The sequence below is a fragment of the Anolis carolinensis genome, unplaced genomic scaffold, assembly GCF_035594765.1.
Source record: "Anolis carolinensis isolate JA03-04 unplaced genomic scaffold, rAnoCar3.1.pri scaffold_9, whole genome shotgun sequence".
NCBI lineage: Eukaryota > Metazoa > Chordata > Lepidosauria > Squamata > Dactyloidae > Anolis > Anolis carolinensis.
This window is the reverse complement of record NW_026943820.1, coordinates 27,508,765-27,524,932: the sequence shown is the minus strand read 5'-3', so window position 1 is coordinate 27,524,932 and position 16,168 is coordinate 27,508,765. Positions and strand designations below refer to the sequence as shown.

The 16,168-nt window shown below is 44.5% G+C and overlaps 2 protein-coding genes across 3 annotated transcripts in view; one reads left to right on the top strand and one right to left on the bottom strand.

Annotated features, from left to right (window-relative positions):
- The first annotated feature begins 10 nt into the window (after positions 1-10).
- On the top strand, positions 11-15,160 carry cog4 (component of oligomeric golgi complex 4). The gene is made up of 19 exons (XM_003227861.4): positions 11-186; positions 2,513-2,595; positions 2,718-2,832; positions 2,922-3,096; positions 4,185-4,378; positions 4,648-4,753; positions 5,116-5,273; positions 5,528-5,586; positions 5,948-6,081; positions 7,430-7,548; positions 8,033-8,199; positions 9,199-9,364; positions 9,683-9,745; positions 10,274-10,390; positions 11,986-12,078; positions 12,354-12,437; positions 12,784-12,885; positions 14,018-14,146; positions 14,257-15,160. The coding sequence occupies exons 1-19, from the start codon at positions 43-45 to the stop codon at positions 14,389-14,391; spliced, it is 2,343 nt and encodes a 780-aa protein (XP_003227909.3). The 5' UTR covers positions 11-42; the 3' UTR covers positions 14,392-15,160.
- Positions 14,627-16,168, bottom strand: part of fcsk (fucose kinase) — a 35,165-nt gene continuing 33,623 nt past the window's right edge. For both annotated transcript variants that reach the window (XM_062961676.1, XM_062961677.1), the window contains one exon: positions 14,627-15,600. In XM_062961676.1, coding sequence (XP_062817746.1) covers positions 15,454-15,600 — 147 coding nt within the window. In that variant the 3' untranslated portion in view covers positions 14,627-15,453. The remainder of the gene's footprint in view (positions 15,601-16,168) is intronic.

Sequence of the window (16,168 nt, the reverse complement as noted above, 5' to 3'; positions counted from 1 at the left end):
CGGGAAACCGGAAGTGATGCTTTCGAGGCACACGGGGCCAAGATGGCGGCGCTGGGGAACGAAGGCCGCCGTGTTGGCGGCAGCGGAGGCCCTTCGTCTTCCTCCTCGCTCTCCATGGAGGAGATCCGCGCCCTTCCTGGCCTCCCGGAACTCGAGGCCGCCTACAGCCGCCTCTGCGCGGAAGAGGTGGGAAAGAAGTCAGGAAGGAAGGGGCTCCCCGAGGGCATCCAGGCCATCCCGGAAATGCAGGCACTGCAGAATGAATACACGTTAACCACAGTCACGGAATCACAGAATAATTGAGTTGGAAGGGACCCCAAAGACCATCTAGTCCAACCCCCTTTTGCCATGCAGGAAAAGCACAAACAAAGCTCCCCCGACAGATGACCACCCAGTCTCAATATTAATGATGATGATGATAATAACAGTTGGAAGAGACCCCCATGGGCCATCTATTCCAACCAGGAAAGAAACCGTCAAAGCACCCCCGACAGATGGCCATTCAATCTCAATAATATTAATGATGATGATAATAATAATAATAGAGTTGGAAGGGACCCCAAAGGCCGTCTAGTCCAATCCTTTTCTGCCATGCAGGAAAGGCACCATCAAAGCACCCCCGACAGATGGTCATTCAATCTCAATAATATTAATGATGATGATAATAATAATAATAGAGTTGGAAGGGACCCCAAAGGCCGTCTAGTCCAATCCTTTTCTGCCATGCAGGAAAGGCACCATCAAAGCACAACCTCTGAGGATGCCTGCCATAGATGTGGGCAAAATGTCAGGAGAAAATGCATCTGGAACATGGCCATACAGCTCGGAAAACTCTCAGCAACCCAATATTAATGCTAATGATGATAATAATGATAATAATAATAATAGAGTTGGAGGAGACCCCATGGGGCATATAGTCCAACCCCCTGCAAGAAAGGCACCATCAAAGCTGCCCCCCCCCCCGACAGATGGTCATCCAACCTCAATAATATTGATGATGATAATAATAGAGTTGGAAGGGACCACCAAAGGCCATCTAATCCAACCCCCTTCTGCCATGCAGGAAAGCCTCAATAATAATAATAGCAGAAACCCCAGGAGAGACCACCCAGTTCAATTCTTATTGCATAGTTAACTGCTTTGAATCTTGGTGCAGGAGAAGAGCGGGGTAAAAATCCATTCAAATTAATTAAATAAATAAATAGAATCCAAAACCACAAGTCAGTGTGCAAGTCCCCAGGAATCCCCTGTGTTTACAGCAGTGCATGTTTATCTTATTTTGTGTGTGTGTGTTCATCATGTCAATCTGTCAATAACTTTATTACTATTGCTGTTATTTATACTTAGGATTTTTTACAAAAGAGACTGAAAAGCGGGTTACAGACAAACCAATGCTATCCAATTGAAAACCTAAAAATATACAAACGGTATAAAATATACAAATGGAATTAAATGTATACAGTTGTTGTCGTTGTTGTTTATACTCAACCTTTCCTCTTTACAAAAGAGAACCCAAAGCGGCTTACAGACAAGCCAATACAATACAGTTTAAAACAGCACAAATATATTTACCCACAAAGCCCAAAAGTTTATACCAGGGGTCCCCAAACTACGGCCCGGGGGCCGGATGTGGCCCTCCAAGGTCATTTACCTGGCCCCCGCCCTCCGTTTTATAATATAATATTTTTATATCAGTTTTAATAATATAATATATTATATATACATATAATGTTGATAAAAATATTATTATGTTATGCAATATAATACTAATAATAATACCATAGAATAATATTAAATTATATGTTATATATTACATATAATATTACAGTATAGTGGTATAGTTCAATGTATAGTAATGTATAATGCTAATATTGTGCTATGCTAATAATATAATATATTGTATGTACATACAGCTGCTCTGAGTCCCCTTTGGGGTGAGAAGGGTGGGATATAAATGTGGTAAATAAATGTAGTAAATAAATAAAGGAATAATTTTAGACTCAGGCTCGCCCAAAGTCTGACATGACTTGAAGGCACACAACTACAACAACAATAGCAACAGCAGCAACAACAATCCTAATTAACTTGACTATCTCATTGGCCAGAAGCAGGTCCACACTTTCCATTGAAATCCTGATAGATTTATGTTGGTTAAAATTGTTTTCATTTTTAAATATTGTATTTTTCTTTCATTGTTGTTGTTGTTTTGCACTTCAAATAAGACATATGCAGTGTGCATCGGAATTTGTTGGTTTTTTTTTTTTCAAATGATAATTCGGCCCCTCAACAGTCTGAAGGATTGTGGACCGGCCCTCTGCTTTAAAAGTTTGAGGACCCCTGGTTTATACAGTTAAATACATTGCTGGAAAAAATAGGAAAGTGGTAGATGGCCAAGTCTCTAATTAAAATGGGGCACAGCGTCTAGAAGTTGCCTGAGTGCTGTTGATTTTGCAAAGGAATGATTTGGGGAACAATGAACATCTAAAAAGCCATTCCCTTGGTATGTTTTCAGATCACAGTCGAGGAAGAGCTGGAGATGCTTCTGGAACAGCAGGGCACAATCGAGGGCAAGATGGCTTCCCTCCATCGCATGGGGTGAGTGAGATATTCTGCACACAATTCACAATAGCGTTTAGGGGTGCAAGGTTCTAACGTTGCCCGGGATGGAGAGAGTGGACACAATGCCAGTGCTGCTTCTTTCTCTCCTTTGTTTCCAGCCCTAACCTGCAGCTGATCGAAGGTGATGCCAAGCAGTTGGCAGGGATGATCACCTTCACCTGCAACCTGGCAGAGAACGTAAGCAGCAAAGTTCGGCAGCTGGATCTTGCCAAGGTAAAGCAGGAATCGCACTATAATCTCTGTATCCATTTTACTTGTTCAAAGGAGGCCAACTGCAGGGATTGCTAATCTTCTTCTTGCAGAACCGCCTCTACCAGGCCATCCAGAGAGCGGATGACATCTTGGACCTGAAGTTCTGTATGGACGGTGTTCAGACGGCCCTGAGGGGTGAAGATTATGAGCAAGCCGCTGCTCACATCCATCGCTACCTTTCGTTGGACAAGTCGGTCATTGAGCTGAGCCGAAAGGGACAAGAAGGTATCGGATTCCATTTACCATATATACTCGAGTCTAGGCCAACCCGAATCTAAGCCGAGGCACCTAATTTTACCACAGAAAACTGGGAAAACATTGACTCCAATATAAGTCGAGGGTGGTAAATTTCAGAAATAAAAATAGATACAGTAGAGTCTCACTTATCCAACATAAATGGGCAGGCAAAATGTTGGATAAACGAATATGTTGGATAATAAGGAAGGATTAAGGAAAAGCCTATTAAACATCAAATTAGGTTATGATTTTACAAATTAAGCACCAAAGCATCATGTTACACAACAAATTTTACAGAAAAAGTAGTTCAATAGGCAGTAATGGTATGTAGTAATTACTGTATTTACGAATTTAGCACCAAAATATCATGATATATTGAAAACATTGACTACAAAAATGCGTTGGATAATCCAGAACGTTGGATAAGCGAGTCTTGGATAAGTGAGACTCTACTGTACCAATAAAATTACATTGAGGCATCAGTAGGCTCAATGTTTTTGAATATTTACATAAAGCTCAAATTTAAGATAAGACTGTCCAACTCTGATCATTATTCTCATCTTCTTCAATGTAAATGTGCTTATGTATCCTTTTAATAATAATAGAGTAAAATAATACATGTAATAATAGAGTAAAATAATAAATGCAATAATAATAAGATCAGAGTGAAATAATAAATGTATTAATAATAAAAGATAGAGTAAAATAAATGTAATAGTAGCAACAATAAGAGATAAAAATAATAAATGTAATAATACCAATAATAATAGAGAAAAATAATAAATGTACCATATATTCTCGAGTATAAGCTGACCCAAATATAAGCCATCCAGGACCCTCACCCAAGTATAAGCCGAGGGGGACTTTTTCAGTCTTAAAAAAAGTCCTGGAGAGGGAGCAGTGGCTGCTTTAAGAGGTTCCATCCTATTTTTTAGCCAAACAGTGGGTGGCCTGGAGAAATGTGGAGGGGCAGACTTAGCCTTAGTGGAAGGGAATCAGCCCCAAATCCATTAGTGGGAAGAGTCACGCGTGGGGCAGCAGAAGGGGGCACTACAAAGCCCTCACTTTCCCTGCAGGCAGCATCATCGATGCCAACTTGAAGCTCCTTCAGGAGGCAGAGCAGCGGCTCAAGGTGATCGTGACAGAGAAATTTGACGTTGCCACAAAGCAGGAAGACTTGCCTCAGGTGGAGCGCTTTTTCAAGATCTTCCCCCTCCTTGGGCTTCATGAAGAAGGGCTCAGCAAGTTCTCCGAATACCTCTGCAGGCAGGTAAGTAGTGAGTGCAGGGATCATGAAAGTGTTTGGAATGTTATGCTTGGGAGAGATAGTTCCATTACGAACACCCGAGTAGCTGCAGCTCCCTGCAACTGCTGATTCTTCCCTTGAAACATCTGGGTTTGTTTCTCGAAAGCAGCAGGAGGGTTGTGGGCCGGAAGAATCCTCAAGGTGGAAAGAAGGTCTTCTTGTAGAGGCGTTTATGGGGGGCTTCTGTTCTGAGGAGGGTATCCATGCAAGCTGAGGAGAACCATCCTTTGCAGGTGGCCAATAAAGCAGAGGAGAACTTGCAACTAGTGATGAAAACAGACATGACGGACCGCCGAGCTGCCGTCATCTTTGCAGACACCTTAACTCTCCTCTTTGAAGGTAAGAATCAGCCCTTTCCAGCCTGTTTCCTCCCAGGAATGTATCAGGGGTGAAAATGCTCTGCGTTAAGCATCCAGTCTGATCTGAGTTACAGTGCTGTGGTTTTTAGTTTTGAATATGTTTTATTGTTTTTAATTGACAATAAACAGCCTCTGTTTAAAAGCCTCAAAAGAAGGAGCCTCCACTCTTATCAGCCGGTGCTCTGTCATGGTTCTCAGGCTAGCAGTTTCTACAGGTCCAGACAGGCAAAGCAAGCTGTTTGTTCTCCTCTTGTTGGCCTCTTGTAACTGATGCTGTGGCCACCACAAATTACTCTGCTGTCCATGCATATTGATATTTCTTTTATCAATGCAAAACATTAGGCATTGCCCGGGTTGTGGAGACCCACCAGCCCATCGTGGAGACCTACTATGGGCCTGGCAGGCTTTACACTATGATCAAGCACCTGCAAGCCGAATGTGACCGACAGGTGGAGAAGGTCGTGGACAAGTTTGTGCAGCAGAGAGACTACCACAGGCAGGTGAGGGGTCGGAGGTCGCCACCTGAAAGGGCTGCTTGTGTACCTGGAGGTTTCCCAACCCTCACAAAGTATACCTTTGGTGTTTCCCTTTGGAGGCTGCCCAGCAAGGGCTTCTCACTCTTCCTGATCTCCGTCCTCTTTCCCTATCACTCCTCTGGTTGGTGCCCTTGGGATGTGCTGCATGCAAAGGAATAGGTATGTGTTGCATGTGAGAAAGAGACGTGGCACATGTTCTTCTCTCTTTCCGCTTGCAGTTCCAACAAGTGCAGAACAGCATGATGAGGAGTTCAGTGGCAGAAAAAATTGAACCAAGGTAAGACCAGAAAGAACATCACACAGTTTTTAGCCACAGCTTCTTGTTCTTCAAATGTACATATATTATAACCCAGAAGGAGGGAAGAGCTTTTCCTTAGAACAATGCGTCATCTCATGGCAGTCTCGCCAGGGATATTTCTTCAGTTGGAAAGGAAACCGTACAGTATCATCTCCCCGCATGGCATCCAAATACAAAAATGCACCTCTAGAATGCAAAAAAAAAAGTCAATGTTTCAAATGCCAGCAGATACAGCAGATCTCTGCCTTAAGGGTTCTTTCCTGCATCATTAAAGACAGTTGATCAATTATTATTATTATTACTATTACTATTATCATCATTCTTTGCTCTGCCTCCCCAGGGAGCTTGACCCTGTTTTGACGGAGGTCACCCTGATGAACGCCCGGAGCGAGCTGTACCTGCGGTTCCTTCGGAGGCGCATCACTGCCGACTTTGAGGTGGGAGATTCCATGGCGCCGGAAGAAGTCAAGCAAGGTGAAAAGCCAAACAGAGCTCCCCGGGCATGTGTTTGTTGTTGCTGCTGCTCTTGCACAAGCCCATCCCAAAGTCTTAATTTGATTTGGGAGCTGCTTGGTTTTGTTGGGACCAGGAAATATGTAAAGTGATGTCGAAGGCTTTCATGGCTGGGATCACAGAGTTATTGTGAGTTTTTTGGGCTCTATGATCATGTTTCAGTAGCATTCTCTCCTGATGTTTCACCTGTGTCTGTGGCTAAAGACATCTTCAGAGGTTCTGTTGGAAATGAGGCAAGTGAAGTGTATATACATCTGTGGGAATGCCCAGGTTGGGATCATCCAATGCAGCAATGCCCAAATGTGAATCAAAGAACACAAAAGGCACTGCAGAATAATTCAGCCAGAGGAGTCAGCCATAGCAGTGCATGTGATGAACCAACCTGGGCACAGAATATTATTGGAGAACACAGAAATGCTGGGCCACTCTGACATCCATCATGTCAGACTACACAGAGATGCCATTGAAATCCACAAGCATGTTGACAATCTCATGGTCTTCATATCTTATTTTTCTAATTCTTCTTCAGTGGAAATTGATCTTAATTTTTCATAACAGATTAGTTCACATAAAATCTTTACCTAAATTAATCAATATTAATACAGTAGAGTCTCGCTTATCCAACGTTCTGGATTATCCAACACATTTTTGTAGTCAATGTTTTCAATACATTGTGATATTTTGGTGCTAAATTCGTAAATACTGTAATTATTACATGGCATTACTGTATTGAACTACTTTTTCTGTCAAATTTGTTGCATAACATGATGTTTTGGTGCTTAATTTGTAAAATCATAAACTAATTTGATTTTTAATAGGCTTTTCCGTAATCCCTCCTTATTATCCAACATATTCACTTATCCAATGTTCTGGCCCGTTTATGTTGGATAAGTGAGACTCTACCTACGAAGTTCTACAGTTTTCATTTAAATTCTAGTAGGTTAGTGTTTATAAGAGTTTATCATTATCATGCTGTCTCTTTCTGTATTACATCAAATATACTTTCCATCTACAATTCTTGGGTTCAAAAACTCTTCTGATTTAACCATAATCACCGAGTAAACTATTAAATTGCTGAATTTTGATCTCAATTCCTAGTCCTGACTGGGAAGTGAAAAGGACGAGAAATGTAACGTTCACTGTGTATCAACAGCTTCTTCCTTTGCCAGCTCTGATCTTGAACCAGGCAGAATTGGGCCCCTTGAGAAGCTTTAGGAAGCTCTCTGCCCGGCCAGATTAGGGCAGTGTGCTTGTGTACGGACTGGCAATTCCAGTCTCCCCAGGCCTGACTCTCTGTTCTTCCACCCAGAGCACCAGAAGAGCCTGGACAAACTGCTGCACCACTGCCTCCTAAGCTGCGCCATGCAGGAGCTGATTGGCTACTACATCACCATGGAAGAGTACTTCATGCGGGAGACTGTCAACAAGGTGAGAGCCACGTCCATCCCAGGGATGCTTATCCAGCCACACACACAGCCCAAATAAAGAGGAAAAGTCCTCTCAGACCGCCCCGTCCACTGCTAAATTGTTTATTTATTATTGTGTTGTCGATGGCTTTCATGGCTGGAATCACAGAGTTGTTGTGTGTTTTCCGGGCTGTCTGGCCATGTTCCAGAAGTATCCTCTCCTGACGTTTCGCCCGCATCTATGGCAGGCATCCTCAGAGGTTGTGAGGTATATATCTCACACAACAACCCTGTGATTCTGGCCATGAAAGCCTTCGACAATACAACAAAAGGTCCCTTCTCAAGTAACTTGGGATGGGTGTAGAAGTGTCAGCAGTCCCTCCCTGCTCAATCGAAGTTGCCTTCAGGGTACATAGTTCTCAGAGGGATTGGGTGGGACCTCCTTGTTGCCAGAGTCTGTGTCACAAGGAGGAAGGGTCACTCCTGGGGATTGTTCCTTCCACCAGGCTGTTGCCATGGACACCTGCGAGAAGGGCCAGCTGACCTCCAGCGTAGTGGACGACGTCTTCTACATCGTGAAGAAGTGCATCGGGAGGGCCCTCTCCAGCTCCAGCATCGACTGCCTCTGCGCCATGATCAACCACTCCATCACCGAGCTGGAGTCCGACTTCAGGTGCGCTTCGTGGGAGATGCGGGGGCCAAAATGAGAGGGAGACCTGCAGATGGTCCCGATCATACACTCCTGGCATTCCTCACTCTTGGTTGGCAGGGCTGCTGGGCCTTGCAGTTCAAAAAGGCAATCCCCTCCCCTGTAGCCATGCAAACTCTGGGTTGACTTAGGCAGGTCGCGCTCTCTCGGCCATGGAAGGAGGCAAATGCAAACCCCTCTGAACAAACTTTTTAAATGGTGTTACATTGTATCCTGTGTTTTAATTGTTCATTTTATTTTATTGTTGTGTTGACACTGTTTTTAGTTATTTATACTAGTTTTAACTTGTCATATTTGTTTTTGTTTTGGGCTTGGCCCCATGTTAGCCGCCCTGAGTCTGTTCGGGGAGATGAAGGCGAGATAGAAAAATAAAGTATTATTATTATTATTATTATTATTATTATTATTATTATTATTATTATTATTATATTGTATGACACAGCAAACAAGACAGATATGCTGGATTTCGTATCACAAAATCACAAGTCGAACACTTCTCAAGTGTCTAGGACTGTGTGATGTATTTTCGTATGATGCGCGCAGATCCCAGTAGGGTGGCCTTTTGCAGTTGCAGTATTATTGTTGTTGTTATTGTTTTGTTGTTTTAATCTCATTTTATCATCCATGGTCCATCCTCCCCAAACCACACCAGGATGTAAAGTGGGTCATGGGGGTTCTGTGTGCCAAGTTTGGTCTCCCTAGGCCTGCTGCTTTCCCCATGTCGTATCTTATACAATGGAAAGGGAGCAGGATATAGCGCATTTTGACTGCTCCTGGGATTTTCCAGCCTGAGTTCCCTTCCCAACTGTTGCCAAAATGTAGGTGTGCAGAGGAGTCCCCCACTTTGCTCGAAGAACCAGAGAGGAGAGGAGAATGCTTTTCTGAAGTGGAGTGTGTGTATGAACAGCAACAATATGTTCTGCTTCACACATATAAGCTCAGCCTCTTGCCCTTTTTCCGCAGGGAGGTCCTGTGCAACAAGCTGAAAGTGGGCTTCCCGGCCACCACCTTCCAGGACTTCCAGCGAGGGGTGACCAGCGCCGTCAGCCTCATGCACAGCAGCCTCCAGCAGGGAAAGTTCGACACCAAGGGCATCGAGAGCACCGACGAGGCCAAGCAATCCTTCCTGGTGCGTTTGAAGCTGGGGTCGCTGCATGCCACGTGGGGCAAGGGCAGATCCATTGGCTGGAAGCTAAGTGGGGACTTTAACCTTCTTTGACATGAGAAAGGGATCCCCAGTAGACCTGCCATAAAAAGAAATCAAACTTTGGCTTGCAAAGGTTATTCTTCACCAGAGGTTCTGTTGCAGAAACACAACAGGAGCCCAAAGATGCCCAGGACTCAGGAACCTTTTCCTCTTTGGTTCCTCTTCTGGCTGCCATGTTGCTCCTTCTTCGTCTTCCCAGATGGGTTCTGAGCCTTCTTCCTCTTTGCATTTTATTTGCAGGTGACGCTTAACAACGTGGAAGTTTGCAGTGAAAACATCATGACTCTGAAGAAGACCCTGGAGGTACCGCTTACCAACTATATCCATTCTTTTTTCAATCTCTTCTTTAGGAGGCTTTTCTTTATGGCAAAATAATATAGTTGCACTATTTACAAGAATAAGGTTTCCCCAACACACATGAAGTTATTTATACTTCCTTCTTTGCTTTCACGCTGGGCTTCTGTCTTATGCAGATAAACAGCTTTGCTCTCACAGAGCCTCCTCTCACAACAAACTTACACAGTCTATTTTTATCCCCAATAGCTCTTCCATTTCCTTCTTAATTATATTATAGAATCTTTGAATTATTTCACATTCCCACCACATGTGGATGTCTGTTCCAGTTTTTCCAGTGCGCCTCTTTTGTTCTGGATTTGGGGCCAGATACGGAGAAACTGCTGCCTGGAAAGCATTTTGTAGCAGCAGGGCCTGGTGTGGCCTCCCTTTTTCCTCCCAGGCTTACTGAGAATATTCTCATTTGCCCTTTCTGTCGAGAGGCCACTACAGGCTCCTTCCCTCATTCTCAGTGTTGATGCTTCTGCTTCCCTGCAGAGCGACTGTGCCAAGCTGCTCAGCCAAGGCTTTGGGGGCGAACAGGCCCAGGCCAAGATTGACAGCTGCCTTTCGGACATGGTGGCCGTCTCCAACAAGTTTCGGGACCTGTTGCAGGTGAGCTTCTGGCTCCTTGAGCCTTCTCTTCAACGGGAGAGACTCCTCTCTTGGCAATGTTTCTTGGCTGTTGATGTCCTGGCTACAAAGAGCGGTGGAGCTCATTTGTTCCCGCTGTTCTTGCTGTCCAACCATTCAGCGTCTTCTCTCCTGCAATCATTCAGATGTATGGAGTGGTCTCTTCATAGTTTAGTAAGTTGTTGTTGAGACTCGGTACCTTCCAAAGCCCTAGTTAGAGGTAGGGGCTCACTTGGGCCCTCCCTCCAGGTGTTTTGGACTTCAACTCTCACAATTCCTAACAGACTACCAGCTGTTAGATGTGCATTTGAGCAAGTGGCTCGGCCAGTCACTCCTGTTTACAATGGTGTGAAATATTGCACTTTAACATTCCTTACCCTTCGGATTGAGATTGTCTCCTGTCCCCTGTATTTGATTGTCCTTATATACCTCAGGAACCCCTTCCAGAGTTTATACTTTTATCCTCTGCATGTCCAGTTGTTGTTGTTGTTGTTGTTGTTGTTGTTGTTGTTGTTGTTGTTGTTGTTGTTGTTATTATTGCATTGTTTTAACTGATTGTTGTTATTCTTTATGTTTTATGTATTTATTATGCTTAGTTTTACTGGTTGTATTTTAATCTGTTGTCATCTGGACTAGTCCCCATGTAAGCCACCCCAAGTCCCTTCGGGGAGATGGTGGCGGGATACAAAAATAAAATTATTATTATTATTATTATTATTATTATTATTATTATTATTATTATTATTGTGGGAGTTGTCATCCAAAACACCCCGAAGGAAGGCCCAGGTTAGCCCATGCCTGCCCTAGTATCTCTAGAAAATGATTATGATTATTATTATTATTATTATTATTATTATTGTGGGAGTTGTCATCCAAAACACCCCGAAGGAAGGCCCAGGTTAGCCCATGCCTGCCCTAGTATCTCTAGAAAATGATTATGATTATGATGATGATGATGATGATGATGATTATTATTATTATTATTATTGTGGGAGTTGTCATCCAAAACACCCCGAAGGAAGGCCCAGGTTAGCCCATGCCTGCCCTAGTATCTCTAGAAAATGATTATGATTATGATTATGATGATGATGATGATGATGATGATTATTATTATTATTATTGTGGGAGTTGTCATCCAAAACACCCCGAAGGAAGGCCCAGGTTAGCCCATGCCTGCCCTAGTATCTCTAGAAAATGATTATGATTATTATTATTATTATTATTATTATTCCAATCTGACATTAGAGAGTTAAATACAATAGTTTTAAATTGCAAAGAAAACCATTGGGTGACCAGCAACGAAATATGTCACACGGCTGAGATGTGTAATTTGGTTTTACAGTCAGAACTTTTTTTAAAAATTTAATTTTTTAAATATAAGAGTTCACCATAACATTCAAACAACAGCACACGATGTATTACAGACAATACACGCCCCCGAAACCCCTGTTCAACATAGAATAAAACCTCTCCCCCAGAACTCAGACACAACTGTAGGCTTTGGGGCTTTGTGAAAAGGCCCTGATTCATCCTGGGATGATCCAGGCTGATTTCTGTCCTTTCCTCACTCCATCCAGGATGGCCTGAATGAACTGACGAACTCGGCCATCAAGCCACAGGTCAAGCCCTGGATCAACCTCTTCCTCTCCGTCTCTCATAACATCGAGGAGGTGAGTCTTGTCGACTCCTATGGGGCAGAGGCTTTCCTGCCTCCTTGAGCCCTAGCACCCCTTTGCTGTACATTTTAGAAACTCCTGAAATACACCATGTTAAAACGACATTCCTGATAACCCTCTGCCTGTGAAAAAGATAGCATGGCTGCTAAGGGAAATCAGTAAAAAGAGAGAAAAAAGAATTCACCAAACTGTACACTGTCTCTAACCTCATAAGTTGTGGGCATTCTCTTTCTTTTCCAGTGTTGGATCTCCTTCTTTCTCTGTTTCAGGAAGAGTTTAGTGACTACGAAGCCAATGATCCGTGGGTCCAGCAGTTCATCCTCAACCTGGAGCAGCAAATGGGGGAGTTCAGGGTGGGTTTCCAGAGAAGCCCAACTGCTTCTTTCACATTTTGTGCCCCAAGTTCAGTCCTGTTGTTCCAAGCAGTGCAGGTCTAGTTGAAAGGGGTCCTCCTTGGCCTCTCCCCAGCCATCCTTTTTTCAATGGAGCCTATTCTGGTTCCTTTTGGGCTGCAGTCATGTGCGGCTGACAGCCTCGAAGCTTCAGCTGAATGGCCGCCTAATAACTGTGCCTCGTTTGCTTGCAAAGCGTCTCTTGGCCATAGTTGGGGGTTTCCTCACCCTGGAATCTGTTGAAGATTCTGCAGAAGCGGGGTGTCCCCCTCTTTGCCTTCCAGCCATCTCGCCCTTTGCTCTTCAGGCAGGACTCTCCCCCGTGATCTACGACAGCCTGACCAGCCTGATGACCAGCCTCATCGCTCTCGAACTGGAGAAGGTTGTCCTCAAGTCCACCTTCAACCGGGTAAGGAGGGCCGGAACTCACAATCTCACCGGGGAATGTCTGCAGGTGGCCATTGAGCAAACAGACCTCCCCTTTGGCCACTTCACCCTCTGAGCATCCTCCTCCTCCTACCACGGAGACTGGCTGCTCCCAAGAAAGCTCCTCCCTTCTCTTCTCAAACAGCAGCAGCTATGATTCCAAATAGCTCAAGAACCTGAGTTTTATTAAACATAATACAGGCTGTCCCAAGTTATAAACATCCGACTTACATCTGACTCCTAGTTAAGAACGGGACTGAGATGGCAAGAAATGAGAGAAAACCACCCCTCAGAAGGGAAGTTCTCTCCTGGCCATCAATGAAGCTTTACACCCAATCCTTGTTTCCAGAACAAGCCAAATTTCGCAAAATTCAATTATCAAGGGACGGAACCCAGAGCAAAGACATCAAAACAAACACCACACCCTATGTGATCTATATATATAGTGCTCCATGTAGTAGCCACATGACCTTGGAGGTATCTATGGACAATCCTGGCTCTTTGGCACATACACACACAGCTGGAGTTACACTTAATAAATGTCCTTGTTCCAACTTACATACAAATTCAACTTAAAAGCAAGTTTCGTCCAGATCTATCATTGTTGAGTCCACAGTGCTCTCTGGATGTAGGTGAACTACAATTCCAAAACTCAAAGTCAATGCCCACCAAAACCTTCCAGTATTTTCTGTTGGTCATGGGAGTTCCGTGTGCCAAGTTTGATTCAATTTTATTGTTGGTGGCGTTCTGAATGCTCTTTGATTGTATGCTAAGTATAAATCCCAGCAACTACAACTCCCAAATGACAAAATCAACCCCCCTCCCCCAACCCACCAGTATTCAAATTTGGGCGCATTAGGTATTTGTGCCAAATTTGGTCCAGTGAATGAAAATACACCCTGCATATCGGATATTTACATTATGATTCGTAACAGTTGCAAAATTACGTTATGAAGTAGCAACGAAAATAATGTTATGGTTGGGGGTCACCACAACATGAACTATATGTGGAGCAAATATGCCCAGCAGTTTAGTAACTTCTGCTTATTTCGATGGTAGCAGCGAACCATTTACTGTGAAACTCTGCCACACTTCTCTGTTCTTTCTTTCCTCAGCTGGGTGGGCTGCAGTTTGACAAGGAACTGCGCTCCCTCATCGCTTACCTGACCACCGTCACTACCTGGACCATCCGTGACAAGTTTGCCCGGCTCTCCCAGATGGCCACCATCCTCAACCTGGAGCGGGTGAGCAGGCCGTGCGGGGCTGGAGGCCAGGCAGGAAAGAGGGCTGCCAACTGGGCCCCTTTGGAAGCCCTTCCAACCACGCTGTGTCCCTCCTTCCCTCTTCTGCGCAGGTGACGGAGATCCTGGACTACTGGGGGCCCAACTCCGGCCCGCTGACCTGGCGCCTGACCCCGGCCGAAGTCCGCCAGGTGCTGGCCCTCCGGATAGACTTCCGCAGTGAAGACATCAAGCGGCTGCGGCTCTGATTGACCAGGAACCCCGCCAGAGGGTCTTTTCCTCAGACAAAGATTCTGCAACTTGAGAATCTTTGCAGCTTCCCTAATGGTGAAGCATCACAGACACTTTATTTGGGACAGATTAAAACTTGTGAGCCACATCCATCTCCACGCGACGCATTCTGTGGAGGTGGCTCTTTAATAATGTTATTTCTTACCCACCTCTCCTCATGGCTCACAGCACAATCAAAGCACAATGCCAAAATTGTATTTGAACGCATATTTATTGTGGCTTCTTTAGATTTGCCCTTGTCTGTGTCTCTAAAGAGAGTGGCATCCCTTGAGTCGCAAGAGATACGTTTCTGCCACAAAAGGCAACTAGGTCAGATTGAAATATACGACCAATGACAGGAACTTGAGAGACTTCTGCAGAGCTTTTGCACAAGCAAGAGGTGCAAATGTTATCTTTTATTTTGGACATTCTGTTTTGATTTCACGTCCTTTTAGATCCAATACACACCCAGCATTTCCCACCTCCTCAGAAGTGCAATCCCTATTTGCCAACCCTTCTGCCCTCCAAACTTTGGTCCTCCAAATGTTTTGGACTACAACTCCCACAATTCCTAACAGCCTGTTGACTATTTGGAATTGTGGAAGTTGACGTCCAAAATACCTGGAGGGAGAGCTGAAGTTGGCCCATGTCTGTGCTAAAAGGACGTGGTATAGCCCTCAGAATAGAAGACCCGATCCCAACTGGCCTCTTGCATTGTGACACATGAAATAAAACTCTGAGAAAGAGGCTCTTTGTGCTGGTTTGCTCCCTGGTTTACCTTTTTCTGTTTGACATGGCTCTCCTTTGAAGCACTGATGAAAACACGGTGCTTCTTTCCGTTTAATTCAGGAGCCAATGGGGCTCAGATGCAGGTGAGAAACCCAAGGCTGGCTTGGTGCAGATCCACAGACCAACTCTGGACTAAAGCCAGTGCATCTTCTCCCTTACCTACAACCCATTTTAAAGGAACATCGCCACCGCTCTACTTCACCTTCTGTTCAGCCCAGGTGGCAGAAGGCGGCTTGCAATCTCTGCTGTGGTCACTCTGGAGAGAGCGCCGGGGCCTGGCCATCCTGAACAAGCAACCGTTCCATCGGCCGGACAATGCCGTCCTCCTGCCCCTGAATGCGCACCTGGATGCCACCTGTGTCCACCTCCACCCTGTGGATGCTGACGTTGGCCAGGCCCTGGAAGGAAGGCAAGAAAAGGACAAGAAGAGTCAACTCTCTAAAGCAGAGAACACATACCTGTATTGACTTCAGTCTAATGCACCATCGAATCTAATGCGCACCTCAATTTGCAAAAGCCTGGAATCAAAAAAAGTATTTGCTGCCAAATGTCATGCGCAAAAAGCTGCCAAAAGTGCCCTCTTTGGCCCCTTCCACACAGCTATAGAAAATCTACATTGAACTGGATTATATTTTATTTTATTATTTATTTACAGTATTTATATTCTGCCCTTCTCACCCCAAAGGGAACTCAGGGCGGATTACATTACACATATAAGGCAAACATTCAATGCCATAACAGAGACAGACGCAGGCACCGGGCTGGCCTAGAACTCATGACCTCTTGGTCAGAGTGATTTGTTGCAGCTGGCTGCTCACCAGCCTGTGCTACACTTATATGGCAGTGTGGACTCAGATATTCCAGTTCACAGCAGATATTGTGGATTATCGGCCTTGATTTTCCAAGTTATATGGCTGTGTGGAAGGGCCCTTTGTCATTACAGTGGCTGCCTGCTTAGGATACCTT

Coding starts and splice junctions, on each gene's coding strand:
- cog4 (XM_003227861.4), top strand. CDS start 43: ATGGCGGCGCTGGGGAACGAAGGCCGCCGTGTTGGCGGCAGCGGAGGC. Junction 6,082..7,429: donor GCCGGAAGAAGTCAAGCAAG/GTGAAAAGCCAA, acceptor TCTTCCACCCAG/AGCACCAGAAGAGCCTGGAC. Junction 7,549..8,032: donor TGCGGGAGACTGTCAACAAG/GTGAGAGCCACG, acceptor TCCTTCCACCAG/GCTGTTGCCATGGACACCTG.